This window comes from Alligator mississippiensis, chromosome 1 (assembly GCF_030867095.1).
Source record: "Alligator mississippiensis isolate rAllMis1 chromosome 1, rAllMis1, whole genome shotgun sequence".
In the NCBI taxonomy this organism is placed as follows: Eukaryota; Metazoa; Chordata; order Crocodylia; family Alligatoridae; genus Alligator; species Alligator mississippiensis.
Window position 1 is genome coordinate 95,024,174 of NC_081824.1, and position 27,680 is coordinate 95,051,853.

Sequence of the window (27,680 nt, forward strand, 5' to 3'; positions counted from 1 at the left end):
CCTCTTTTTAAAAAGAGGGGGTCAAGAAGAACTTGTTCTTTTTAGAGTGCATATGGCACCAGTAGGGGATGCAAGTATACTTTAATGTACTTTCTGTAACTACCCCCAGAAGGAATTCTCTTCACTTATCCAAGTCACCCAAAGTCAAATGCTTGCTTCTGAACACTGTCAGAGCCCCTCTGGCTCTGTAGGCCAAACTTTGTTTTAGACAATTACGTAAAGCGGGGCACTGGATTTCAGCATACAGTGCTTGTTTATCCAGATTAAAGATTGCAGTGCTCTGACCTTTCCTTATGTGGAAGCTGAATGGTTTAGGGCTTGTAAGCTATCTACCAGTTACTTTCCCTTACACCATTTCCATTTAGAAACTGAATGAACAGTGGCTGATTTTCATTCCAAGATTGCTAGGACAGAATTTTAAAAACCAAGACATTTGTGCAAGCAGGGGAAAAATTAAGACAATGTTACAACTGAGTATAGCAAGAGAGAAAAAAAATCCATTCAATAAGTGAATTTATTTATCAATTTGGTTTTGTGATTACAGATTGTTTTACATTTTCTTTCACTGAAAACAAAATACAAACTTAATATAGCAACGTTGTGAGGAACATCCATAAGATACCAGGCTTGATATATCATTTGCACAAGATGACTTCAGGAACAAGTCAGATGACAGCTTTAAAAGTTGCTACAGTTCAGTGCTGAGGATTGCCAAAGGGCAGCCTGATAGCAAATAAAACTACTCTGTGGAAACAGATAGAAAGAAAGCTACCTTCCACGTCAAACATATGAGACTGAGAGGAATTGTACGTTTGTTACTTCACATCCTTTGCTAGTAGCCAGCATAGATTAGCTGGACACTTGTTTGGCAAGAAACTTGTTACTCACTGCTTTTTGTGGGGCAGTGACCATGGACATTGTAAAGATAGCAATCCGAAATGAGCAGATAGTAGGCAACTCAGTCCTAGCCATCAATCTCTAAGTTGATAAAGCCTCAATTGGCAAGGCAAGCATGCAGGCCACAACACCTTTCAAGGACAAGCCTATGATTTACAACACAAAAATTTGAGTTTCCTGAAGACTGGCATCTGTGACACCAAGATCCTGGGTTCCTAAAGTCTTGGAAACTAGCAACTGCTGGCACCAAGAGATGTTTTTAGCGGGTAAGGCAAATAACCCCTCCTATCTTTTTCAAACAAATTTGAGGCAAAAAGATTTTAAACAATTTTAAGGCACTTGAAAAAATGACTGAGTGTGCTTCATCAGCACATTTATGAACTAAATTAGGATCAGCACAGCAAGAGTAAAGAGGCATTTAGCAAGATTTTATACGTATTTCTCCATTTGCTTCAAGTTCAACCATGGTATTTTTTTTCCTTATTGTGAAGTATCTGGTAGCCTTGCTGCAAGTTTCCAAGATTAAGTGTTGAAGCCCTTAGAGAGCAAGGAAGAACATTATTAGATAAAATAATTAGGAGCACTACTGGGAATAATCTAATCTACTTCACTGCAATCAGATGGAGGTATTATTCAATTGCTCTTAGACGCATTTATACTCCATTCCAAAACATGGAACAAGTTCATGTGATTTTATAGAAATAAGTGCACAGAGCATGTTCATTTGCCCAATTAAAAAGTTATGAAACAATGTAAGGAGATTAGGGGGTGGGGAAATGACAGACAATAATTTTACAATAAGGCCAAGGATACACCATCCAATCCAGGCACATTGCTTCCTAGAAAGTTGGCTGTTTAGTCTGTATTTCCTAAACCTGAGCTGATTGTCTTTTAGGAATGCATTAGCCTGCAATTCTCTAAAGTTACAGTACTGCTTGTTAAACTCTAGTTTAATACAGCCAATTTTTTAGGCAACGTAACAGAAATAAAGCTATTCAAGCTACAAGAATGAAGGAAAGCAAAAACTTATTACAACTAAAAATGCACTCAAGTCTGCTTCATATTAAAGTTACAGCCCATACATTTTAGATTAGATACCCAATTTAAAAGCCATGCAGGTAACATGTCAAAACTTAATACAGAATTTCCTTAGACAATAAAGGGACACCATTTAAAGCCTCGCAAGTTTTGCAAGTTACACTGTTTTCAGCACTACACCTACCAATTAGTAATCATTTCCAATTCTCTTCCCTACCCTCCTTTTTGGTTTATGCAGGACAGAGGGAAGTGAACAGTGCAAGTTACATTTTCAGTTCTAAGTAGTCTTGAATTTGTCACAAGCATCTTTTACACAAGTGTCATTTAAGATGGTGTTCTTTTAAAGCAAGGAAAAAGAATTACCCTTCCTATGGTTACCTTATTATGGGCCAGAAATAGCAAAATTATTAAAAAATAAACAAGTTAAACTTCCATTAGTTGTTCTTATAGCCCGGTCTTCCTTCCTCGAAATTAGTTATTACCTTTTAATAAAGGACCAGTAAATAACATCTCAGTTATCTGGTGAATTTTGCAATCAGAATGGTAACACCTTCCCTGTACCCTGCTTTACTCTGAGGTTAGTACCATGAGACTGGAAAAAAAAAGGAGGAGGGTGGTACACACTTATGTTTGCTATTTACCTTTTACTCATAAGGCACTGGTCTTTATTTCCCCTTAAGGGAATATCATCCATCCCCACCCTATCTCCAACAATAACTTAGCTGAAAATGGGCAGAGACTAAATTTGGGTGTGGAATGCAATTTCCTGTTAAGTAGCTTTTACTCTAATGTAGAAAAATATGGATTTGTAATTATTTCATTCCATTTAAGAGGACATTTCATTAAGACACAGTATTACTTCTAGAAGCCCTTTGTTGTTCACCTTCCTAGCAGCACACAAGAGCCACAAGCTAGCACATGTGGTATTTCATTCCCGGAAGTCAGTCACTGGTAATTCACATCTTGATAAGAAGTGTAGGGATACTGAATCTAAGGCAGACTGAATTAGCCTTCACAATCATGAGATTGTTTGCTCAAGATAGCGTTGCCACTTAATACAAGAATCATTGCAAGTCTACATTTGGCATGTCAAGGTAAAAAAAGTCCCACAGCAGCAGCCACTAAAGAACAAAAAAAAAAAAAAAGAAAAAAAAAAAGAGACAGCCATAAGTATTCATGCAGCATATCGCAAGTATTCCTGCTGACAGAGATATAATTCACACCACCTCTTGCCAAGTATACTGTTGCAAAAGAAAAAAAAAAAATCTGTCTTCTTTTGGAGATTTAAATGATATTATGAATTGCTGTCTTCCACAAAGGACAGAAAAATAATTTGGTTCAGTGAACTACAGATATTGGGCTATTAGTCCATCATGAAGTGGCAGGTCCTAAAGAGTATGATAGTTTCGGTCTTTGGACTTGCAGAATTTGTATAGGAAGAAGATTACAGCCTGCAGACCCAGCACAAGGACAACACCACCAATGAAACTGGCAGCATCAAATGTGGATTTGCGTGGAGATGGTTTCGGGGGAATCACTGTAGTGTTTGCACCTGTTAAAGAAAAGATTTCACAGCTTTTAATGAGTAGACAGTCACAATTATAGAATTTAGCACAGGGGCTGGCAATTATTTTGGGCAGAGGGCCACTTATCAAGTTTTGGCAAGTCATCAAGGGCTGCATGGAGAGCCCCACCTGTGGTCACTATCTTGGGACCAGAAGTCCCACCCCCTGACCTTTGCCACAAGAAGTCCCTCCCCTTGCCCCACAGAAGTACCCCTTTCAGCAAGGGGGTTTGCCATCTTGGAACCAGAAAAATACCAAATTATATTCTAAACAAAAAAACCAAAAAAAAACCAAATACATACTACAACATTAATTTCATTTAAAAAAATATTTTTGTCCCAATTTACATGCATTTGTGTAGTGTACATAGAGGCGATAGTATAAAAGCTTAAAATTAAATTTCTCTCTTGTATATTGTGGGAGGGTGGGTATAGGTTTGTGGGTATGTGGGGATTATGTAGGGGGCTGTGTGGAGGGGGAGGGTTTGCCCACAGCCCACCCTCCTGCAGCAGGTGGAACCCCTGCCATCTGCCACTGCTGTGCTTCTTGTGCCACTTCCGCATCATTTGTCCCTCCTGCTTGCTGCTTCAGCAGTGCATCTCAGCTGCTCCTGCAGTCCCAGCATTGCAACCAGGAACCAGGTGGTGCCAGAGCTGCTGGCGGGCAAGCGGAGGTGGGGGGTGGAGCAGCGAGCAGAAGCACAGAGCACAGCAAGAGCTGGGCAGGAGCACAGGGCTCATACCAGTGCACTGGCGGGGCCCAGAGCAGGGCAGCAGGAACTTGGGGTCTGGCACAGCAGGGGTCTGTGGAGCCAGGCCGGCTCCTCCTCCCTGCTTGAGCAGTGCAGCCCAGACCCCATGCTCCTAGGCAGAAACTGCTGCTAAGCACAGAGGAAAGCAGCCCCCTGCCTTGCTGTTGCCAGGCAATTTTAGCTGCATCCACCCAGAACCTGTGCCATGCTAGGCTGGATGGCAGCTCCTTCACCACCACCACCTCCGTGCTGCCCAGCATAGCAAGTGACCATGTGGAGCAGCTGCAGGGCAGCTCACAAGCAGCAGTGAAGGAGCTGCACCAGCTCAGCAGTGATGGGACCAAGTGAGAGCAACACCCTAAATATTTCTGTCCACACAGATCTTCACACAGGAGACCACTAGCAAAAGTGAAGAACTAGCTATCTGAAAACTTTTTTAGAGATATTAGCAACAGACCTTTCACAGTACGATGTTTACTGTATACTAGACCATGCAAAACATTCAAGGCATAACAGAAATTGCTTTGGACTTCCTAATCAGCTTCATGTTTTTGTTTTATGAATAATGAATTTATTCCTAATTTAATTTAATTCATACTTATTAGTAGACAATTTAAAAAAAAAAAAAAAAAGAATACCAGTTAGATACCTTAGGTCTTCCACAAGTACAAAATAACTCTCATTCTTCTTGCACTAGACTATTTTTCTGCCTACTAACAAATGAACAGATTTAATTGAAGCCAACAACAGTAACTTACTGGTCTCCCCATCCATTAAAACATGTTTGCAATAGCACTGTTTAAACAGTGCTATCTAACAAGATAGCACACACAGGGCTTCAGCAACATAGGGCATTTTACAGGTGCTCCTGATATGGTGCCAGGTGCTTTTAATTAGCAAGCTGCACTAATAAAAGCACCCAGCACCACATGTATCAGCAGCACAGTATGCCTCCATGCTGAGAAAGTGGCAGCGGTGTGCTTTGAACTAAAGCACATTGAACTAAAGCACATTGAACAAGTTTTAGTTCAAAGCACACCGCCGCTGTTTTCTCAGCACAGAGGCGGGCTGCACTGCTGATGCATGTGATGCGTGAAGGTGCCAGAGCACATCAATTTACATGCTCCAGCAGGCTTGAGTCAACTCTGATAGAGTCTACTGATGCAGCAGGCTGCTCGCACGTGTATAAGTGCTTGTAGTGATCACCACAAGGGTAGTTCAATTAAAAAATGCCTCCTTATTAATGCTCTTCATGAGGTTCTGGTATACTTAGAGGCTGAGTTTGGTTTTAAGATATAGCCTCTTGGACTAGTTCCTATCACTGCATCCCAACATAGGTATTTTTTTTAAAACTTCTTTTCATGGTTATATCATAAGTCAAACAACTGAAACAACCAAGTTAAGTTCTCTAATGCAGTTTTACTTATGAACATGGCTATAAGGAAGCCCAATTGCTTGATGTGGCAAATTTATTTGAAATTTTGCTAAGCAGTTGTGTTACTGTCAAGGTGACATCTTGCAACAAATGAGCCACATTTGCATGCTATAACACCTTTCAGATCATCTGCTGCTATTAATCTTTAGTACTTCTTGTCCCAGACTTATAATGATTTAATTTTCATGTAAAGTTTTCATCTTTGGATAGCTTAAGATTTGTTTTACTATCACTGCTAAAAGTATAAAACAAAAAAAAAGTTACCTGGTGTACTGGTGATTGTGGTGACTGAAGTACTGGTAGCAGTGTGAGGTGCAGTAGATGGAGAAGCACGTGAAGTTGAATTAGTGACATTAGCTGTTTCACAAAAAGACAGCTTAAATTCAAAGTATACAGGTTTGCCAGAAAGCAATTATAAAAAAAAAAGTTAAAAAGACACAAAACAGCAAAAAAGCCTTACAGAAGAACTTGTACAAATAATCTTAGGTCTGGTTTGTTCAAGTAAGAACCGCCCTTAATATTTCACACTGGTCATATTTAAGATATAGGTACTTAACTGCATGGCAATACAAATCTTTGCAAGTTAAAAAGCCAATATGTGGGTGATGACAGCTTAATGGACCTGCTGCAGTATAGTTACCTGAATTCTGAAAGCCTCCATAAATAATTCTAGATTAGACAAAAAAAAATAAAATAAAATTGCACAAAGGAAAATACAGCTGTATTGTTTTGGACACCAGCAAATGTGGTAATACCCGAAACATGTAAAGCATTGAGTCAACTGAAAGTTTATAGTTTTGATTCCCATCATGAGGTTTACCGAATCAATTAATTCAGTAAACTTGAGAAGTTACTAAAAAGTCTAATTCAGTAAAACTTGCAAGTTAGGCAATAAAAGATAAACGTAAATTTTACAAACTAAATTTGGTCCTGAGGAATAAGAAGGCTTATTGGTAGTGTGGGAATAGGTATTATACCAAATTTTAAACTTTATGACTCTAGAGGACATGCACTACCAAGGAGCAATCCAAGTAGTTTTTGGATCAAATTTATCTTCCATTAAAAAACAAACAAACCCTTAAGTCACTTATTGATAGCACCACTCCATTACATATTGGAAAAAAAAATGCAGTAATGCAAAATACATCCCATTTGTTAGTGTACTTATATGAGAAAGCCAACAGCTAGATTGGCTTTTTAAATCCTGATTGTGGTGTTACAAGTAGATTCATAGATGTTAGGGTCAGAAGGGACCTCAATAGATCATCGAGTCTGACCCCCTGCATAGGCAGGGAAGAGTGCTGGGTCTAGATGACCCCAGCTAGATGCATATCCAACCTCCTCTTGAAGACCCCCAGGGTAGGGGAGAGCACCACCTCCCTTGGGAGCCCGTTCCAGACCTTGGCCACTCGAACTGTGAAGAAGTTCTTCCTAATGTCCAGTCTAAAAAAGTAGGGCAGTGTTCGCCTGTCATTTTTCATTAGATCTGTACAGTTGTAACAAAGGGTGCTGACAGACATGACAGAGGAAAAAAAAAAAAGTGCTCTACCAAAAGAGGCAGTGTGTTAATTTGACCTGGCTCTGCAGCATCTGTATAGATCATGCACTACTGCAGGGCTTTTTAGTGCTTTTATCTAAAGCTAACTGAATCAGCTATTAGCCAAGAGTGCCAAAAAACCCTGCTGAAACACCCAATCTATGTAGACATTGGGCGAGATAGGTCCAACAAATACAATACCTCTTCCAGACATGCACTGAGCTTGGTACAGGGGTGTGCCAAACTTAAAGTAAAGCAAAGCACCTTTTTTCCCACCCCGCCAGATCTATAAGCAGCCAAAATTATGGATGTGTATTACCTCCCATCTAACTTTAGTGCTAAAACAACTTTTTTCCCCCCACTGGAAAAAAATTTACTCTTTAGGATCTGGGTAAAAGCAAGGAGTCAGACTTTTGCTATTTTCATATGCCCACATGCAGTCTTGCCCAATTCAGTAAGCTTTTCCATTGGACTATTTTGGAGGGAGGACTACTACAGATGTATTCAAATATGAGTCAGAATTTTCATTAAAAAGTGTACTTTCCAAACTGAACTTGTATTTAGCCCCTCTTCTAAAACTTGCAAGCCTGCAATTTATCACATTCTGTATTTGGTTCCAGGTACTTACAAAAAGCAACTGGTCTCATGCTAGTAGGGATAACACAAAACTTTCATCTTCTGTTTATCCGCTGCAGTTACTCTTTTGCTACAGCAGTTACTCACTACTGACATGAAGATGGGGGGGGGGAAAATCACCTCTTATGTCCTCTATTGATTATAACATTTTCAGGTACTCAGTTTCAGAGTTCTGTTAAATGCATCCTATTTAGCCAAGATAAGAGTTCAGTACAGCAAGTACTTCCTTAGGTTACCTACCTGCAATGGTGGTAGTAATAGTAGTTGTGTGCACGGTGGTACTGAGGGGAGGAACTGTAGTAACCGCTATTAAAAAAAAAGATTAGTCATTAAGGGATTGTAATAATAAACCCTGAAACCCTGTTAAACATCACTACACAATCTAGAGATCCCTATTCTGAGATGCTAAATACTCCAAGGCCTCTTACAAAGGTTTTCTGGAAGAGAGGCCTTTACAAAGGCTTCTAACAAAAGGACTGGAAGGGAGTTTAGCATGCCACGTAATTGTGGGAACAGAATTTTTCAAGCAAAGAGAACACACACTTTGTACAAATTAATTAAATAATGTATTATACAATTTTTACAACAGATTAAAATCAAAATGTGAGAAAACCAAGTACAGAAGCACATTTTAAACATAGTTCAAGCCTAAATTCTCTGTACAAAGTTGAGCACAATTATAAATGCAATACTCCAGCTGACTAAGTCAGATGCTGAACAGATCCGCGTGACAGACTGATGGACGCATATCCACATTTCTTATCTGGAGATTAGAAGAGAACTATATGGAAATAAATTTAGGTAACAACCCCCCTTTTGCACTTTACTTAGAGTCTGCTTTGATTGTTCATGCTGTTTTTAAAAAACAGGAAGTCTGAGGGCAGAGACCTGTTCCGATTCATTGCGATTTAAAGTAAATAAGGAAATCTACCATGTAAACAGTCAAAAATTGGAGTCTCTCTCAAGGAGAGCTTAGTTACCAGAAAGTTTAGGTGCTACAAAGTAACTAAGGAGTTATAAGTTGCTGGAGTTTCTTTAAAAAGAACTGGGTCAGTAGAAGTACTCTGCTATATATAGACATGCTGTACATATTGACTAAAGTGAAACGGGGAGTGGGAGGACAAGAGAGGAAGCAAATTTCATTAATATACTTCTAAAGGGAACCAAATAAAACTTCTTTGATATAGCTTTCTTAGAAATTCAAAAGCCCAACATTACTCAGTAAAGTCGAGATAACAGGTCTCACTGAAAGCTTGTAACATGAATACACAGAAGTTCTACAACTTCTAACATACTAACATACCAGGCAGACGCTTTAATCTGACAATAGGGTGCTGTTTTCCTGGGATGCAGGTTACTAAAATAAATAAATTCTAAGGTCCCATATTTATCTCAATGACTCCAAGGGAAATGGAGTCAGAGTTTCTTTCTAATTATCAGTCCTTTAAAATGTGAAACCAGTAAGTCAAACACTGTGTTCTTTTTGGCTCAAGTCATCATATATAAACTTTGGTTTTCAATTCTGTTGGTGATTAAATTAGAATAAAACTAGCTCTCATACAGCATTTTGAAGCCAGAGGTAGGAAGAGCAGAACAATGAAAATCTTAGTCCCACTCTGTAATTTAATACTTACTAAGAAAAGATTTTGGTTATGAAAGGGCCAGTTTTAGTCAGCCTTAAAAGAAAGTCTGAAATTGCAGGGCTTTCAGAGAAGCAATCCAACTGTGATTTACATACCACATTTGCTTTTGCAAACATGATATGCAAATTAAGCAAGTGGGGGGGGGTGAGTACATGGATGTTCAATTGAGCATTCCAGTCCCTAGTTCAGAAAGCCAGTTCCTGTACTTCAACACTACATGGATAGCCACGCTAACACCAAGTAAAAGTGAAAGCTAAAGGTTCAGGAAATATCCACTTATCACACTCCAGATGGAAACAGATGGACATTTTAGCATTTTGAGACACACTGGGATCCCAGAAGGCTCATCATCCTAAAGAACACATTAGTAACCCACTTTTTTCAAATAAAACATATTTCAATGAAAAGCAGCCAGACATAAAACGGTCTACATTCAACAAGGTCACAAAAAGACTAAGATAACCAGATGGACTTGAACTTTTTTTTTTTTTTTAAATGAAGTAGGCTTCTTAATAGGAAGCCACAACAATATGTACATAATAGATGTATTGCAAACTGTAATGCAGGTTTCAAGTACACATTTCACTGTAAGCTTGCATACAACTTGCTTGCCTGTGCAATGTGTGTTGTACTAGCAGACTGATGAACTACTGGAATAGGGTTCTAAACAGCAGGAAGACTGTCTAGGACAGATAAAGTAAGTAATACCTGAATAATTACCAGCACAATGAAGAATGTCACTACAGTTGGCAAATTCTGTTGAATTGAATTCAGTTGCATTTACACAGGAATAATTTAGTCCTGCCAAGAAAGAAAAACAAAAAAAACTACATTAAAAGGAAGTAAAACACACTGCTATGCTTTTAAAGCAAATTTAACTGAAGATTGTGCTTTTTAAAATCAACAGCAAGTAGAATGTCATATTTCCTAATCTTCCCCTAGAAAAGTACTGGAAATCACTACTCATTAAAATATATCTCTTTTCAGGAGAACCCTCCCCTCCCCGCCCCCCGAAGTAAAACAAAAACTTTTGTAGACATCTTTAATATGTTCAAAATTATATCAATGGACAGGATTACTATTTAAATGAGGTGTATTTCTTAATGACCCTAAGGTTTGAGTTTGCTTTCTACATGAGTGCTTATACAAATGCCAAGCTGAGACTCAGATAAAAATAAATGCAAGTTTAAAAAAAAAGAAAAAGAAGAGATACCTGGATCTGGTCAATCAAGACAACTGCCCAACGTAAGTAAAATATAGCCCATTGGTGCTGATATAACCCAAGTTTCAAAACATTTAGAACACTAGATCTTCATAAACATCTCTAACAAGCTGTTCAAAACACCTCAAATTTGTGACAGTCCTGCTGGTCATAGTGCACATGTGCAGAATTTAAAGCAGAACTTATCGAGAGGAACCTGAATATTAACAGGGAGATCTGCTTTTCATTAACTGTGGAGCCTCTCTCTCTCTCTCCACAAACTGTAGTCTATACAAGTAAGTGTTAACATGTCACCGTTACCCCTATTCTTTCTTCTTGTTCCCTCCATCCTGCATCTCATCTTAAGATTCCACACCCAGAACAGGACAAGAAGCACTTCATTACACATTTGTACAGTGGCTAGTATAATGGGGTCCTAAGTTCCAACTGTACTCTTAAGACTAACTTGTGTAAAGGATTGATTATCATGCTGCTCAACTGTCTTCTTTTGTTGCAACCAAGTTCAGCAGGAATGGATTTGATTAGTTCATAAAATAATCTCAAGTGGAGAACTGTAGTTTAATGGAACACTTGTCTGCTTTAACGAATGCCAAAGTCCATCAACAGCATCACTATTAGCAAGGCCAAATTATTAGTTCTGTTTGAAGAGTCTGCTAGGCAACTAGAACACTGCTGCCATATTGCCTCAGGTATTTTGTTAGGACAGCAAGCCTTGAAAAGAAATCTGATTGTGGTTAGATTTTGTAGGCGTATACAACTGTCTCTGGGTAAGAGTTTAAAACTAGAAGTTTTGTCAAGCTTATTAAAACATTTATAGTCGGTATATCAATCTGGCATCTCTAACTTTTAAAATAACAGTGTTGCTCTTTTTCGATTATATAATTTATCATTTACCACCATTAAACCCGCCCTGTGATTTCAGAGACAGAAATATGTATTCTGTACATAGAAGTACATTCTGAAAAAATACAAACAAAAACACCCCTCCCTCCAAAAGACCCCTAGTTTTCACTGCTGTTTACCTTTGCTGCAATTAATCCACCTGCAATGTAGTTGACTTGAGTTTGAACTATCAATGCAAGAACTGCAGTTCTGAAAGTTTGCACAAGTATCTGAAAAACAAAAATAAATCATAGGCCATTTTAGACCTTTCACAGAAAACACCTTTGTACCATTTTGAACCAGAAGCCTTAACTTTAGATTATGTAAGAATTAGCAGTAGATCCTCTGAACCCTCCTGCAGCAAGTCTCAGGAGTACCACGCATTTTCCAAGTCTTAACTCTCAGAGGAAAAAGCATCCTCTGACAATGGTGACAGAGGATTCACCCCTGACAGGCAGCACTTTCCAGAGTGGCACGATCCGCTGCGGGGGCGGATGGCAGGGACCACTCCTCTGGTCAGTGAGATCAGCCGCTGGGGAGGGGGGGGCGGGCAGCAGCATGTGCCCCCGACTCAGGTGGCACCAGTCACCAATGTCCTCCTGAACTTGCAACTTAGAGTCACAACACAAATACTTTCCTCCTAACACTACTGTTATCCCAATGATAAATCCCACATGTGCCAATTATGGTTGGTGATCTTTGAATCTACTAAAAGTAGAGAATAGATACAGAATAGAAGGTTATATAAAGTAAAAGGAACAAGACAGCCCATCTGACTGTGTAGGAGTGTGCTGAAACTTTGAAGGGAGAGGATAACTATCAAATACAGTTAAGCTATTAGAGGAAAAGAAGCAAAATAAGCTAAACCTACCCTAAAGTTTTTTCCTAACTTACATTTTCCTAATGCAGAATTACAGAAACTTCATCTGTCCCACAACACTAGCAGCTCTTGCCCTGGTTCTCTACAAGTTTGAGATAAGTCTCTCAAATGGCTTTCAAAAGAGTCTGAACTAGCAAAACCATCTCTTGCACGTTCGTGGGGAACACACAGACCAGCTGGCAAAATGCAATGTTGACTTTTAGCCATCTGGAAACAGGCAACTCTGTTACTATAGTTCAAGCTCCTAAACAATAGATTGCCCTCAGACTGTAGCTGGAGCCCTATGGGCTTTTCCTGACATGACAACATGCGATCCAAGTTTTCATGCGACAGACACCATTATGACCAACTAATTCAACATCTGAAATAAACTAAACAGAGCCAACACTTACTAGCCCCGATGTCCCGCCACTCACCTAGCCCAAGTGACCTTTCACATCTCTTAGTGCTCTGTCAGGGAAGAAAATTAAGTCTGACTAGTCTGCCACAACTTTTCACAACTAGTTCACATCAAAGTAGCAGCTCAAAAATAGTAAGACCTAATTCAACTGATTTGTCCTCTATTTAAAGCTGCTTCACACTAGCATAACACAAGAATACACCACCTCACAAGGAAGGCTGGTACAGGTACCTAAATACCAAGTCAGAGTTTCAGACACCAATTCAAAACCAGCTGGTTCTTTAAGTCAGGTGTTGTTTCTCATCTGCAGAGCCTTGTTTGGCTAACGGCCATGCGATGCGTGGAATCAAAAGCATTCCCATTAATTTCATGCAAGCAGTGGTGCTTCAAGGCAGATGGCTGAACAGTAGATACTGCCAAAACAAGGCACCTGACACCAGCTACAGCTACCATATTTACTCAAATCTAAGATGAGGTTTTCTTCAGCTTCCCATGATGATTGGGGAAGCCCCTCATCTTAGCCTTGTCCACAAGGGGGAGGGGGAGGTCACAGTGGCTGACTCTGGCCCTGAGCCTGGATGAGCACCAGGGTCAGACCTATACCAGCCTCCTACCCACTCCTGTGTTTGCCTTCTGTAGCATTCCCCCACCCTTACTCTCAGGTGTAGCTCAGCTCCAGTTTAGGCTAGATTCCCTCCCAGGCATGGAGGGCAGGGAAACTCTTGTTCCCTGCCTAGCCATGGCAGCACCACTGCTCCTGCATAGCCCAGCTAGGGCTGCACTTCCAAAGGCTGTGCTCCACCGGTCTGGGGGGAACCAAGCCCAAGCAGCATCTGATAGCAGGTGGGAGAAGTGGGCAGAGACTGAGAGGAGCAAAGGGGTTCAGGTGGCAGGGGGTGAGGCAGGAAGGCTGCAACAGGTGGCAGAGGGTGAGGAGACAACCTAGCCATTGCTTTCCCTGCTGTAGCAGTAAGGGGATGGGGAATGAATTGCTGGAAAATTATAAAGTTTTCCACAAATATAACAAATTATTGGGAGGAGGGGCACCTTAAATTCAGGGTAGTCTTAGATTTGAGTAAATACAGTAAGTCTTCAGTGCAAACTGCATTTGTAGTGTGGGGCAGGTCTTGACCTTTGGCATCAGGTGTTCTCCCCGTGTCAGTCCCACTGCACCGCCTCAGAAACAGAAGCAGGCAAGCCTGTCCATGAACATGGGTGTCTAGAATAAGTCAGTCCAAAGAAATCTGATATCTCCAGTTGTAACCAACTCAACCCTCTTAAGAAGAGAGGGGCTGGATTATCCTAAAGCTTCAACATAAGGCAGGGTCAAGATGCATTTTTCAGCTAACAAGCTGCTTCCTCTCATCAATACCTTGGCAGAGAACACATCCTCTGCCACCCCTACACCAATGATGCCTCAAGGCAAAGAGAGCAGGGCAGGGGGTGGATTGCATTAGACATGTCCTGTATATACAATCTCTCTAAAGCACCTATGTGTCTCTGCTCAAGACAGACTACTAGACTGGTTATGACCCAGAAGTGGGTTGCAAGAATATATGAAAGGATCACAAGCAAACTTTAAAATAAGATCAACCAACTTAAAAATGGATTCTCCTTTAAAAGGAGAAGTGCAAGACCCTTGCAGGCTGGCAGAGTCCCAGCCTGCAAGGGGCTGCTGCCCCCCCCCCCCCCCCACTGAGGAGCTGGAGTCAGGGGGGGACAGGTTGAGAGCAAGGGGCACTGGGTTGGGACCAGCTATAGGTGCAGGTACAAAAAAAAAAAAAAAAATGGTTGAGAACCCCTGGGCCAGATGGACACTGGTCTGTCCATGACACTCCTTAGGCTCCAGATCTAAAGCTCACAGATTTTAGTCACCAAAACCCCAACAAGCCAAACACAGCCCGCAAGAGGGTGCAGAGTCAGTCACTGCCGCAGTCCTCGTGGAGCAGCTCCTCGGCCCGCTTCAGGTCTAGAAAGGGGGGGGCGGGTCACCCGCAGCGCGTCGGTGGCACGAGCAGACCCTGCGGTGACACGCGGCGGCAGGGCGGGGCCGGAAGGAACGCTCCGAGCGCAGCGTCACCACAGGCGCCGCGCGGGGGAGCACACACGACACGGAGCCCCTGTAGGCAATAGCCCCTGCGCCGCAGAAAGGGGGGGAGGGAGGCCATGGAGCACGCGAACGCCCCGAGCCAATAGTCGCCTCCCCCGAGAACGAAACTCACGCGGGGGGGGGCGTTGCCGCGGCAGCCTGAGGGCCCATCCCCAGATGCCCTCCCGCTGCTGCCAACCGCCGCCCCTGTGCGCTCACCTGCAGCCTCGGCCTCGACCCCCGCCAGCAGCCCACCCAGCAGGGCCAGGCAGCAGGCAGCGAGTGGCAGCGCAGGACTCATAGTGGCGGTTCGTGGCTGACCAGGGCGGTGGGAACCCGTCTGCATCTGGTGCACTGGGAGCAGAGCTCGGCCCAACCGACTCACGTGACCGGACAAGACCACTGCAGCGGGGGTGCAGCGCATGCGTAAGAACTAACGGCACCGCCCACGCCTCTGACTCCACCCCTTCCCTCCCTCAGCGCGGAGGACGTGGTTCAGTCCCCCTTTCCACCCCCCGTCAGGGCGCAGTGGAAAAGTCCTCCCGCACTAGCCCCTCACTGCAGGGCCGCCTTCGTCACGTGGCCACAACAGGTGTGTTCGGGAGGGCGGTGTAGGGGTAGTGAGGGCAAGGGTGGGGTGTAACACCCCAGGGTGTCATTTCCGTCGGGGCGCCAGTGCCGCTCGCCAGAGAGCCCTAGACATTGCCTATAGGAAGCCTAGCGTTAAACGCGCAGTTAGCGTGGTAAAGGCTGTATCGTTTACTGGAGCAACTAGACAGTTGCGAAGCAATTTTTTTTCTTTATTTGCACGTTTTCGGGTAGAGGTGCTCTTCCTCAGGCATAGGAGAATTCAAAGATTGTAAAACTTCTCCCAGGCAGAAATGAAAATTCATATTTCACAGGGGAGCTGGACGGGGCTGTAAAGCTCCTGGCTGGAAAAGTTCGTTTTTCATTTTATGCAAATGAGGCTGGGATAAAAGTTGGAGCAGTCTCTTTACCTCCATGGTGTCTGATGGCAAGCGGGATGTTGAATTATGCTGCTTTCTTGTTACGATGTTTTATATTTCACAGGAGCATTGCTGATGGAAGGTCCTCCTGGGCAAGGAATTTCTTTTGTGTTGAGGATGGAACAGAGCTCTTGGCCCTGGAAGAAGGGCTCTGTCTCCTCAAAAACTTTTCTGTCTTCAGAAACCCAAGCCGAAGTGAAGATGCTGTGGAAGCGGAACTGGGAGGGACTTGTGCTCTGTAGAGACACTTAAAAGAGCATCCTTTCCAGATAGGATAGTGTAAAGCAGTGGTTCTCAAACTTTTCTGTACCAAGAGCCATTTATAAACATTGATGGCAAGCCTGTGCCCCTCACTCCCCAGGCCTCCCACTGTGTGTGTTAGGCCCCAGCTAGTCCTCGTCCTCACAGGGGAAAAATCACTGGTCTTGGACTCGGGCCAGACAGAATACTTACAGAAATAATCCCAGGCAGATGTACTGACGGTAGGCCTTATGCCCTTTCTACCCTCTCACCCAGGTGCCTGTTACTGATACTTTTACCCTGTGGCGTTGCACCGTTAGGCTACTGCCGCCTCAGCGATCCAGCTCCTCCTGAAGCAAAAGTCTCACCGGGAAAAGAAATCCCAGGGCACGCCTGACATTTGATAAGGAAGAGCAAATCAGCTAGTCCGGGCAAAGCTTATCTACAGCAGTTCCATCTGGGTTGCCAAAAACTGTTAGGCCCCAGCTCAAGTCTGGGTTCGTGCCTGGTATGCAAAGGCCAATAAAGTTACCAGGGGTGAAAGTATAAAAAAGATTTATTGCTAGCAATAAAAGGTGCATTCGGAATAATTTCACAGAACAAGCACACCAGATATTCAATACTAAGCCCCTTATATACAGGGGTTTGAACCTTCATAAGCATCCTTGTTTGCTAATTGGCTATAAAGGAGTGATGCAAGGAGTTCTTTACTGAGCATGTCTCTATACCTGTGTTTTAGCTATGTATCTCATTAACATACATGTATGTTTCATTAGCATACTTTTTCCCCACCTAGGGGCGTGATTTTTAGTATTTTAATGAGCTCTTTGACCCAGTACTCTGATTCTGCTTTTGTTTTCAAGCCTCCTTTATCTAAGACTGTCTCCTCCTTATCATTGCAGATGGGCATTCGTCACATAACATTCACTTTTGCTTAGGCTTTGCATAGTAGTTTCTAGGTCAAATCTCACATGTGTGGGACCAGTTGACCGGGGGGTTGCAAGAAGCAAGGGAAAAGCTACAGTTTCTCACGCTTTTCTCCTTTAAATGAGAATCCATTTTTAAAGTTTGTTCATGACTTTTTCATATATTTTTGTGACCCACTTTTGGGTCGTGACCCACAAGCGAGAGGCTGGTCTAAAAAAGGGTGAGAACCTCTCTCGGGGCTCCGAGCTTCTCGCTCAGCTCTGTCAAAATTTCCCAGGACGAGGGGATGATTAGAAACCACCAGAAGGGGCCTCTGGATTTTTCCTGAGCTCTGATTCCCTGCCTTCAGAGGATGAGTGACTTCCACTGAACTCTGTAGGAGTTGCTTGTGTCTTGTGGATAAAGGAAAGTGAATAAGGACCCCTCTGCCCACCGCCAGGGTCAAGCTCTGCCTCAAGAAGGCTGAGTGCAAATACACCTTTCCTTGCTCAGGCTGGTGTGTCACAACTGGCTTGCTAAATTATCCCCTTTTCTCGGTGCTGTATTTTTAGGATGCCTGCAGTGGAAGGGAGACTGTTAAATTGGCAGTGCTCCTAAACCTAAATAGGGGGAGATGATGGAGCTGCTTATTAAAAATGAGAATCCTTTTCAGATGGGATAATTTGAAAATGTAGATCCCCACATTCAGGAATCTGAACACTTTAAATAGTGAGGTGTGACATGAAGTCATCAATTAATAATGGCAGGTAGAAGAATTGCAGGACATTTACACCTGAACCTCTTGAAGAGAGGCATCTGTTGTTAAAATACTTTGAGAGAGTGGTGATGGATGGGTCGGTATCGACCTGGAAGGACGTGGGCAGTGGGGTCCCACAGGGCTCGGACCTTGGATCCATACTCTTCAATGTCTTCATCAGTGACTTGGATGAGGGAGTGAAGTGTACTCTGTCCAAGTTTGCGGATGATACAAAACTGTGGGGAGAAGTGGACACACCTGAGGGCAGGGAACAACTACAGGCAGACCTGGACAGGTTGGATAAATGGGCAGAAAACAATAGAATGCAATTTAACAAGGAGAAATGCAAAGTGCTGCACCTAGGGAAGAAAACTGTCCAGCATACCTACTGCCTAGGAAATGACCTGCTCGGTAGCATGGAAGCGGAAAGGGATCTTGGAGTCCTAGTGGACTCCAAGGTGAACATGAGTCGTCAGTGTGACAAAGTCATCAGGAAAGCTAACTGCACTTTATCATGCATCAGCAGATGCATGACAAACAGAACGAAGGAGGTGATACTTCCCCTCTATTGGGCACCGGTCAGACCGCAGTTGGAATACTGCGTGCGGTTTTGGGCGCCACACTTCAAGAGGGGTGTGGATAACCTGCAGAGGGTCCAGAGAAGGGCCACTCGTATGGTTAAGGGCTTGTAGACCAAGCCCTACGAGGAGAGACTAGGGCACCTGGACCTCTTCAGCCTCCGCAAGAGAAGGTTGAGAGGCGACCTTGTGGCTGCCTATAAATTCATCATGGGGGTGCAGAAGGGAGTTGGTGAGGCTCTACTCACCAAGGCGCCCCTGGGGCGGGTCACAAGAAATAATGGCCATAAGCTAGCAGAGAGCAGATTTAGACTGGACATTAGGAAGAACTAATGTGGGAGGTGGTGCTCTCCCCTAACCTGTGGGTCTTCAAGAGGTGGTTAGATAGGCAGCTGGCTGGGGTCATCTGAACCCAACTCTCTTTTCTGCCTATGCAGGGGGTCGGACTCGATGATCTATTGAGGTCCCTTCCAACCCTAACATCCATGAATCTATGAATCTTTGAGAAGTGTGGTAATGTGGGAGTGAAAAGAGGTAGATTGTTTTAGAAGTTTTTGAAGCAGATTGCAACACAAATGCTCCAAAAATCAAATGTTATTTGAAACCCATTTATCTTTAGAGATAACACAGCAGGCATAGGCGACTGGTACCTCCTGAGTCAGGAGGGGCACTTGCTCCTCCCCCCACCCCCCCCCAGCAGACAGTTAGCAACCGGGGGGGGGTCGCCCTGTGGCTGATCCTGCCAACCGGGGGAAAGGGTCCCCTGCGGCTGATCCTGCTGATCCACAACTGGCAGCGGTGCACCGCTGGCACTTCCGGGTCAGCGGAATCGGCCGCGGTGGGGGATTGCTTCTCCTGGCACATCTCCTGGCTGGCGCCCTTGGGGGCACCAGCACTCTTGCCTGCCCCGCTTCCTGGGAACACTGCTGTTGGGGTGCACCAGTGCTCTCAGGAAGTGCACATGCATCCCCGTGTACCCCCTATGCATCGCCACTGACAGCAGGGATTTATTTACACAGAAGTAATCCAGTTCCATCTATATACTGGCTGCAGTCCAGATTTAAGGGCTTCATTCAGCTCCAGTGAATTCACTGGAGTTGGTTCCTTTGCAGAACCAGTGTTTTGTGGCAGAACCCTCCTTTCTGAAAGCAGTCACACCACACCAAAGTAAGGATTCTGCTACCATCTGGCAGCCAGCAGAAGACGTGTGGACACCTTCATACGTTCTGCTGGTTGTCCTGATTCCTTCTGCACCTGATGCTTTTCCAGGAGGCCACTGGCGAAGCGTAGGGGGTGTATGTGGGTCCATGTGCACCTCCTGAGATTGTTTGTGCACCCCTTGGAAGCACCAGCCGTGAAACCGAAAGTGCTGGCAGAAGTACACTTCTGGTTTCGCTGCTGGCTCCCCAGTCAGCCGCTGGGAACTGCCCCCCCCCCCCCCATCAGCGGTCTGGTGCCCCCCCAGACTTGGGAGGCACCAGTCAGGGGGCCTTCAGTGCTCCTGTACTACAGCTGTTATAGTGGAGCTTTGCAGAGGTGGTGAAACCCCATGGACATGTACTACTTTGGCAGCTTTTGCAAGAGTGGTTGCTGTCTGCTGCTAGATCTTCTGCCAGCAGAAGGAAGTAAGTGTGCACCAGGTCTTACCTTCTACCAGGCTTTAGGTACTTTAGAAAAGGTCATCAATTTCAAAGTAGCTCTAGCTGTACCTGGAAAGGCTCACCAAGGCTGCCTATCATTTTTCATGATATGTCTGATTTCAGTGGCTTATAACTTTGTCAAGCTTTTAATGGATTGAGCTAAAATTTTCAAGGCTACCTCTGGCTGATTAAAAAAATGTAAAAATCAGCCAAAATTATTCAGTCATTTCCAAGAAGAGGAAAAATATATTGTTCTGTGTACAATAAAATACTGGGTAATTGGAGCTTCTCTTCCTGGTGAGCTGCTGAGGAAAATACTTTGCTCAAACTGGTTTGTGTTTATCTTTTGTTACTAATAAATTATGCTTTATTGGATTCTGATATGAAAAGCAATCCTTCTCATTTCACAACCATTGTGACTTCATAGGACTTTGATATGGAATTCCCAACACCTCCTGATATATTTATATATTATTGTATGGCTTGCAAATTTTATTGTTAAATCTTTTATATCTTTATTGAGAGGCACTACTACGTATTGGAATCAGATGTTTACAGTAACCTATCAAACAGCCAGGGTAGCTGATTAACACAGGTATTTGTAGGAATAGAAATTGTTTGAATTTTAATCTTAACATTGGAAAGAGAAGTGTCACAGAGGACCAGCAAAACTTTGAGAAAAACATGAAGAGCAATGAGGAGTTAAAGTCCAGCTTGATCTGGTCTAAAAATATAGCAGAACTTAGCGTACATTTGGAGAGTAGGCCTGTGTGAATAGGGAAGTATTCAATTCGGATTCAGCCAATTCAGAGGGCAATGATTCAATTAGAAGATTTAGATCACTGTCCTGTATCAATTTGGCCGAATTGGCTTCGAAAGATTCAGCGCTGATTTGAAGATTCGGCCATAGGCTATAATGGGGAATCACTGAAATACCTATAACTTTGTCATTTTTTGCCTGTTTCGGATGAAACTTGCAGGGATGGTAGCACTGCACACACACACACGCCAAATGCAGGTGCTTCCTCAGCCTGACAAAAGGTTTTTCAACTGGAAAGCTGGCATCCCAGGCAGCTAAGCTGAGATCACCTGGAACCTCAGAACTCCACAGCAACCAGCAAGCCTCAGGCCTGTCAGATGTGACAGACTCTGTGTGTGCATGTGGTAGCTGGAGGTTAGGGTGCTTCCTATCCATCTTTCACCAGGGGGATCCTTGGTCCTGGCATTTCCTGGGGCTGCTGCACTACCAGCAGTCCCACCAGGCCTCCCCGATCCTGGCAGAGTGCAGTTTTAGTGGTTGTGACCTGGACCTGGGGTCTCCTCCATCTCCATTGCCCTAGTCCATACCTCCAAGTTCATCCTGGCATGTGAGCTCAGCAGTGACATGTTCTTCCCCTGCTGGCTGGTGATGCAGTGAGTGTCCCCTCCAGCTCTGAGAGTGGGGCATTAACTGGTTGAAAAAAATAAAGGGGAAATCGGTGCAGGTGGAGTGGAGAGGGTGGCACTCACTCCATCTGCAGGTAGAGCTTGGGGAACCCCAGCAGTAGGAGGTTCACCTTCAGGATGACCAGCTGCTCCACCAAACCAGGATCCAAGCAGGTGTGGTGGGGTGTCACTACATCCCCAGTAATGATGAACACCCTCTCACTAAGAACACTGGTTGGTGGACAGGGGTATAGGTTGTATAGGCATGACAGAATGGGGAAAAAAGGTGGGGGGGTAGCACTTTATATTAAGGAGCAGTATATGTCTTCCACCATTAAGGCAGGGGTGGAGGAGTGGAACACCGAGGCATTGTGGGTCAGGATCCAGGGGGGCCAGGGGAAAATGACTTGGTTGTGGGGGTCTACTACAGGCCTCCTCATCAGGATCAAGAGCTAGACTATGTATTCTCCAGGCAGCTAGCAGACGCCACACAGGCGAGGGAGGCGTTGGTCATGGGAGATCTAAACTAGCCAGATATCTGCTGGGAGGAGCAGACAGCCAAAACAAGCCGCTCATGGAGGTTCTTACACTGTGTGCAGGACCACCACCTAACCCAGGTGGTGTCTAGGCCCACCAGGGGTAGAGCCTTGTTTGACCTGGTCTTAGCAACAGGGGATGATCTCGTGGGGAACATGCGAGTTCATGGTAGCCTGGGAGATAGTGACCATCACTTGGTTGAGTTCACTATCCAACGAAGGGTGGGTGAAGTAACTAGTGGGGCTAAGGTGTTGGACTTCAGAAGGGCCAACTAGCAAGCTTAGAAGGCTAGTTAGTGAGGGGATGCAACTCAAGAACATAGAGCATATGGGGGTCCAGGAGGGTTGGAGGTATCTCAAGGGAGTGATCCTTGGGGCTCAAAAGGAGTCTATCCCATTACGTAGGAAGGGAGGTAAGGGGGCAAAAAAGCCCCCTTGGCTGAACAGGGAACTCCAGGAGAGTCTGGGGGCAAAGAAAGAGATGTATAGGCAATGGAAGCAGGGAGCAGCCACCAATGAGGAATATATCTCCCTGGCACACTATTGCAGGGAATCAGTTAGACAGGCCAAGGTGGGGCTTTAGCTCAGGGTGGCTTCAACAATCAAGGACAATAAAAAGTCCTTCAGGTACATAGCAGGCAAAAGGAAAGCTCAGAGCAACATAGGGCCCCTGCAGGACAAGTCAGGACAGTTGGTGGTTGACGTGGGGAAAAAAGCAGAGCTCTTCAATGAGTTCTTCGCTTCAGTATTTCTATGTACCGACCAAGCCAATTCCCCCACCTTGATCATTGACGGATGTCCACATGGCACCAGTCCGCCTATGGTTAGTTCTGAAATAGTTAAAGAGCTCCTGGAGGAGCTGGATGGGTAAAAGTCAGCAGGCCCGGATAACCTCCATCCATGGCTGCTGAAAGAATTGGCCAGTGTCATAGCTGAGCCACTGGCACAGCGGTTCGAGCACTTGTGGTGCTCCGGTCAGGTCCCTGAGGACTGGAGAAGGGCCAATGTGGTGCCCATATTCAAGAAAGGGAGAAGGGATGAGCCAGGTAACTTTAGACCAGTCAGTCTTACCTCTATTCCTGGGAAAATGCTAGAGAAAATAAAGAACACATTTGTGCAGGCCCAGCAGGGGAAATGATGCTGAGGGGACACAAGCATGGGTTTGTCACAGGTAGATCCTGCCTGACAAACGTTGTAGTCTTCTATGACCAGGTCACACACTGCCTGGATGAGGGAGCTGAGGCTGATGTCATCTTCCTGGACTGTAGGAAGGCCTTTGACACAGTTTCACACCCTATCCTCATTGGGAAGCTAGCGGACTGTGGAGTGGATGCCTACGTGGTCAGGTGGGTGGCCAACTGGCTTAGGGACTGCACCCAGAGAGTGGTGGTGGATGGTTCCTTCTCGGCCTGGAGGGAGGTGGGCAGTGGGGTCCTACAGGGTTTGGTCCTCAGACCGATATTATTCAATATCTTCATCAGTGATTTGGACGAGGGCGAGGAGAGCACCCTCTCCAAGTTCGCTGATGATACCAAGTTATGGGGCAAAGTTAGTACAGTGGAGGGCAGGGAGCAGATTCAGGCTGACCTAGACAGGTTGGATCAATGGGCAGAGAGAAATAGGATGCAATTTAATAAAGATAAATGTAAGGTACTCCACCTGGAAAGGAGGAACCCTCAGCACACCTATAGGTTGGGGAGTATCCTTCTCAGCAGCTTGGAGACAGAGAGGGATCTTGGAGTCATAATTGACTCCAAGATGAACATGAGCTGGCAGTGTAACAAGGCCATCAACAAGGCCAATTGCACCTTGTCGTGCATTAGCAGGTGCATGACTAATAGATCAAAGGTGATGCTCCCCCTCTATGCGGCGCTGGTCAGGTTGCAGTTGGAGTACTGTGGCCAGTTTTGGGCACCGCACTTCAAGAGGGACTCGGGGAATCTGGAGAGGGTCCAGAGGAGGGCCACTTGCATGATTAGTGGCCTTCGTGATAGACCCTACAGGGGGAGGTTGAGAGAGCTGAACCTCTTCAGCCTTCACAAGAGATGGCTGAGGGGAGATCTTGTGGCCACCTATAAATTTATTAGGGGTGGTCAACGGAGAATAGGGGAAGCCCTGTTTACTAAGGCGCCTCAGGGAGTGACTAGGAATAACGGGTGTAAACTAGTTGAGAGTGGATTTAGGTTAGATATTAGGAAGAAATTTTTCACAGTAAGGGTGGCCAAGATCTGGAATGGGCTTCCAAGAGAGGTGGTGCTATCACTTAGCTTGGAGGTCTTCAAGAAGAGGCTAGATAGTTAGCTGGCTGGGGTCATCTGACCTCGGTCCTCTTTCCTGCCAGGGGCAGGGGGTCGGACACGATGATCCATTGTGGTCCCTTCCGACTCTACACTCTATGAATCTATGACAGAACAGGTGTTCCCGGGCAACCGTGGCCAAATCCTGCCACATCTGGCTGCAGCTTGCCCAGTAGGCCAAGGGGTCACAGTCCAGCGGATCCATGTCCTCGGCAAGATAGGTAGCCACCAAAGCCTCGGTGCTACCTGCCTGAGGCTGGGATCTGGTGTGTTTGGACCCCAACATTGAAGCCATGCCCTTGGCCTACATTGGCAGCGGCTGGTGTGTAGAAGACTGGCTGGTGCTGGGAGTGCTGGCACAGGAAAGTGGATCCCCCTCTTCCACATCCCCGCTTCTCTGGCCTTCTGCCTCCCTGACTCTATTGACCAGCACCTGCATCCAGTGATTAAGGATTTTGGTGCTGCCAGTGCACATGCTCCCCTTCACCCTTGGGTTGCACATGGCAGCCAGCCATGGACCGTACTGGACCGCAAGGGATCCAGCCATTTCCTGATGCCCTCTTTCAGCCGCCTCACCAGTGCCTGCACATCTGGTGACAGCGGCTTGCCCCAGCCAGGAACTTTGATCCCCTGGAACTTTTCCATTTGGTTCTCAAGTTCCCTCACTATGAGGATCACTTGGCTAAGGAGGGTAACACCAGTGCTGAGGGTCGCAGTGGCCTCAAAGAAGGACTTGAGGACCACCAGGATCTGAGAGATGGTATTCCACTCAGCTCTGTTAAGGGGACCACTGATCCCAATCTCCCCAAGCAAAGTCATCTCATGGATGGCCTTCTGTTGCTCCACCAGTTTTTCCAGCATCAGGTATGTGGAGTTCCACCAAGTCTCTACATCCTGCATGATTTTGTGCTGTGGGATACTCAGCTCTGCCTGTTTTTCCTGCAGTATCTTGCCACCCTTGATGCTACAGTAGAAGTAGCCCGCTACCTTCCTGCACTTTGAAATCAGCTGGGTGGTAGTAATGGCACCATCACCGGCAGCTCTGTCCCCCTCCAAGGCATCCCTGACTCTGAGGTGCAGTTTGTGTGTCACACAGCGGATGCCAATAAAGCTGGCATCACGGACGACCTTGATCATATTGGCCCTGTTGTCGGTGAACATGAACCCGCGGGTGAGCTCGCTCTGCCCAATAAGCCACCTGTGTACCATGCAGTTCATGGCCACCATGATCTCCCTTGCTGTGTGGAACTTATCACCTTAGCTTGAAGGAGAGCCCGCTGATGGCCTAACTGATCGCACCAGTGTCCTGCAAGGGTGAAGTAAGTGTGATCACCCTGTCTGCTCCAGATGTCGGAGGTGAAGTGAAAGGGTACTTGTGGCCCTGCCTTGTACAGCTCCTCCCTCAAGTACTCCCTGCATACCTCATATAGGGAGGGCACCACCATCCTGCTAAAGGTGGTGCATGCGGGTACTTGGTAGGATGGGGTCACAAGCCATGAGCTGTTTGAACCATGGCCACTCAACTAAGGAGAAAGGCTGGTCATCCAGAGCAAGCATCTCCCCAATGCTCTGGGTGATCTCGCTTGCCTTTGCAATGTGCCCCTCTTTGTCTGCAGCTTTCCTCCACCGCTCTAGGGTGACCTGCCTCTGCTTTGGGGGAATGGGGGCTTTGGAGCAGGTGGGGGGGGATTTGCCTTTGGGCATGCTCCCTCTGATGCCAGGCTGAGGAGGAAGAAGGGCAAGGGGGTGCTGCCTCCTGAGATGCGGCAGCATCGCCGTGGTGGGGAAGTGTTTCACCTCCTTGCCTCAGTTAAACTGCCTTCAGCAGTGCTGTCAGATAGCATACTTGGGACCATCTGCCACCTCAAAATGATCCCACACTACACTACTCCCCCACTTCTGGGTTGGGGGTGGGGATCCTGTCTTATCCCCCTGGTCAGCAGGCAGAGGCACAACAGGAGGAGGAGCTGACTCAGCTGAGTCACTTGCCTCCCCAACCTCCTTCCTGAGAAGGAGACCTGGGTCTAGGGGAACTTTGAGGGGTGTGGAGCACAAACTCCACTTGGAATTTCTTTAGCTAAGGCACACAGGTCCACTGGTTCCAGATCCAGCTCCTTCTCCAGCAGTGGGAGGCTTATGCTGGGAGATGAAACTGGGCTGAAGGAGACTGTTATTCTGCTGCTGGTGCCTATTTGTGGAGTTAGGGGATGTGGTGCAGGTGCAGGGATAGGTACTGCTCCCCCTCCTTGCTTCCGCTGGCTGCAGGAGACTCATGGCTGCCAGGAAAGAGGATGTGTCTATGTTTGGGGGCAGGGGGGGAAACTTGCAACCCTAGCTCTCCCCCTACCCCCTCTAGCCCCTCCCCCTCCCCTGCCAGAAGACTTGGCACCTGCCTTTCCAGCATGCTTTATATTAATCATTCCTGTGCTGTAAAATGTGTCTGTGTGTGTAACTAATATGTTGTCTTCTTCTCTGATGTATGACTGTCTGACTTCTGTTTTGTGTTTACTGTTGTGTGTACCAGTATCTCTTCTTCTTCTTCTTCTATGACTGAGTGTCTGACTTCTGTGTTGTGTTAATTGGAATCTCTATCTGATTTCCATGTTGTCTGTAGTCTGATTGTAACTATAACTAATAATAATAACAACTATATATGATCTGATCTCTTCTATGATTCTCTGACTTCTGTTGTGTTAATCTGAATCTCTATCTGACTTTTTCTTCTGTGTTGTCTGTAGTCTGTATGTAAGTATAACTAATAATATTAATAACTATATATCCTCTTCTTCTTCTTCTTCTATGAATGGCTGACTTCTGTGTTGTAATAATATCTGACTACTACTTCTATGATGTATGTGTGTGAGTGTGTGTAATGTATATTCTTCCCTGCACAGTGATGGATCACACTGCCAGGCAAAACAGCTTTCTTTTTAAAAAGTATTGGAAAAACAACCAAAAACAAATATAAATTGAAAGAAATGGATTGCATAGGAATAAGTAGAGGGATTCTAGTTAGTAAGCTATATCCAATCCTTTCTAAGGACAAAAAGTAGTAGGAGACTGACTAGGTAGGAAGCCAAGCCAGTCCAGTACCTTTCAGGTGCCATTGCTCAGGCAGAAACAGCTCACAAAAGGCACAGAAAGCCTGCAGACAGAGGCTTATATGCTGTTTCTACATCCCTCCCCCAGAGCACTGTGATTGGAAGGGGACTCGGGGAAAGATCACAGTCATTGGCCAGCTAGAAATCTTTCCCCCACTGCTCCACCTCCCTCTTCTCAGTTTCTGATCCACTGAAAGGCTGCCTTTGAATCTACAAAC

General features: G+C 45.2%; 1 protein-coding gene and 1 long non-coding RNA gene across 3 annotated transcripts; one reads left to right on the forward strand and one right to left on the reverse strand.

Annotated features, from left to right (window-relative positions):
* Positions 1–496: 496 nt before the first annotated feature.
* Positions 497–15,385, reverse strand: CD164 (CD164 molecule). Of its 2 annotated transcripts, none has more exons than XM_014605861.3 (6): positions 15,195–15,385; positions 11,747–11,836; positions 10,223–10,303; positions 8,100–8,165; positions 5,951–6,043; positions 497–3,487 (listed from the first exon to the last, which is right to left on the reverse strand). In XM_014605861.3, exons 1-6 carry the CDS (start codon positions 15,319–15,321, stop codon positions 3,324–3,326), a joined length of 621 nt encoding a protein of 206 aa, XP_014461347.1. In that variant the 5' UTR covers positions 15,322–15,385; the 3' UTR covers positions 497–3,323. The 2 variants fall into 2 exon arrangements, with proteins under 2 accessions (XP_014461347.1, XP_014461346.1); XM_014605860.3 differs by having other exon boundaries at positions 10,211–10,303.
* Positions 15,386–15,444: 59 nt separating this feature from the next.
* LOC109286260 (uncharacterized) lies at positions 15,445–20,492 on the forward strand. Its single transcript, XR_002094246.2, has 2 exons — positions 15,445–15,567; positions 16,047–20,492. It is a non-coding gene; the product is annotated as an uncharacterized LOC109286260 (long non-coding RNA).
* Positions 20,493–27,680: the final 7,188 nt, after the last annotated feature.

Excerpts from the sequence above, each read along its gene's own strand:
- CD164 (XM_014605860.3), bottom strand. The coding sequence starts at position 15,321 with ATGCAGACGGGTTCCCACCGCCCTGGTCAGCCACGAACCGCCACTATG. Across the intron at positions 10,304-11,746 it reads GTGGATTAATTGCAGCAAAG|GACTAAATTATTCCTGTGTA; the intron begins GTAAACAGCAGT and ends CTTTCTTGGCAG. Across the intron at positions 3,488-5,950 it reads CACAATCACCAGTACACCAG|GTGCAAACACTACAGTGATT; the intron begins GTAACTTTTTTT and ends TTTCTTTAACAG.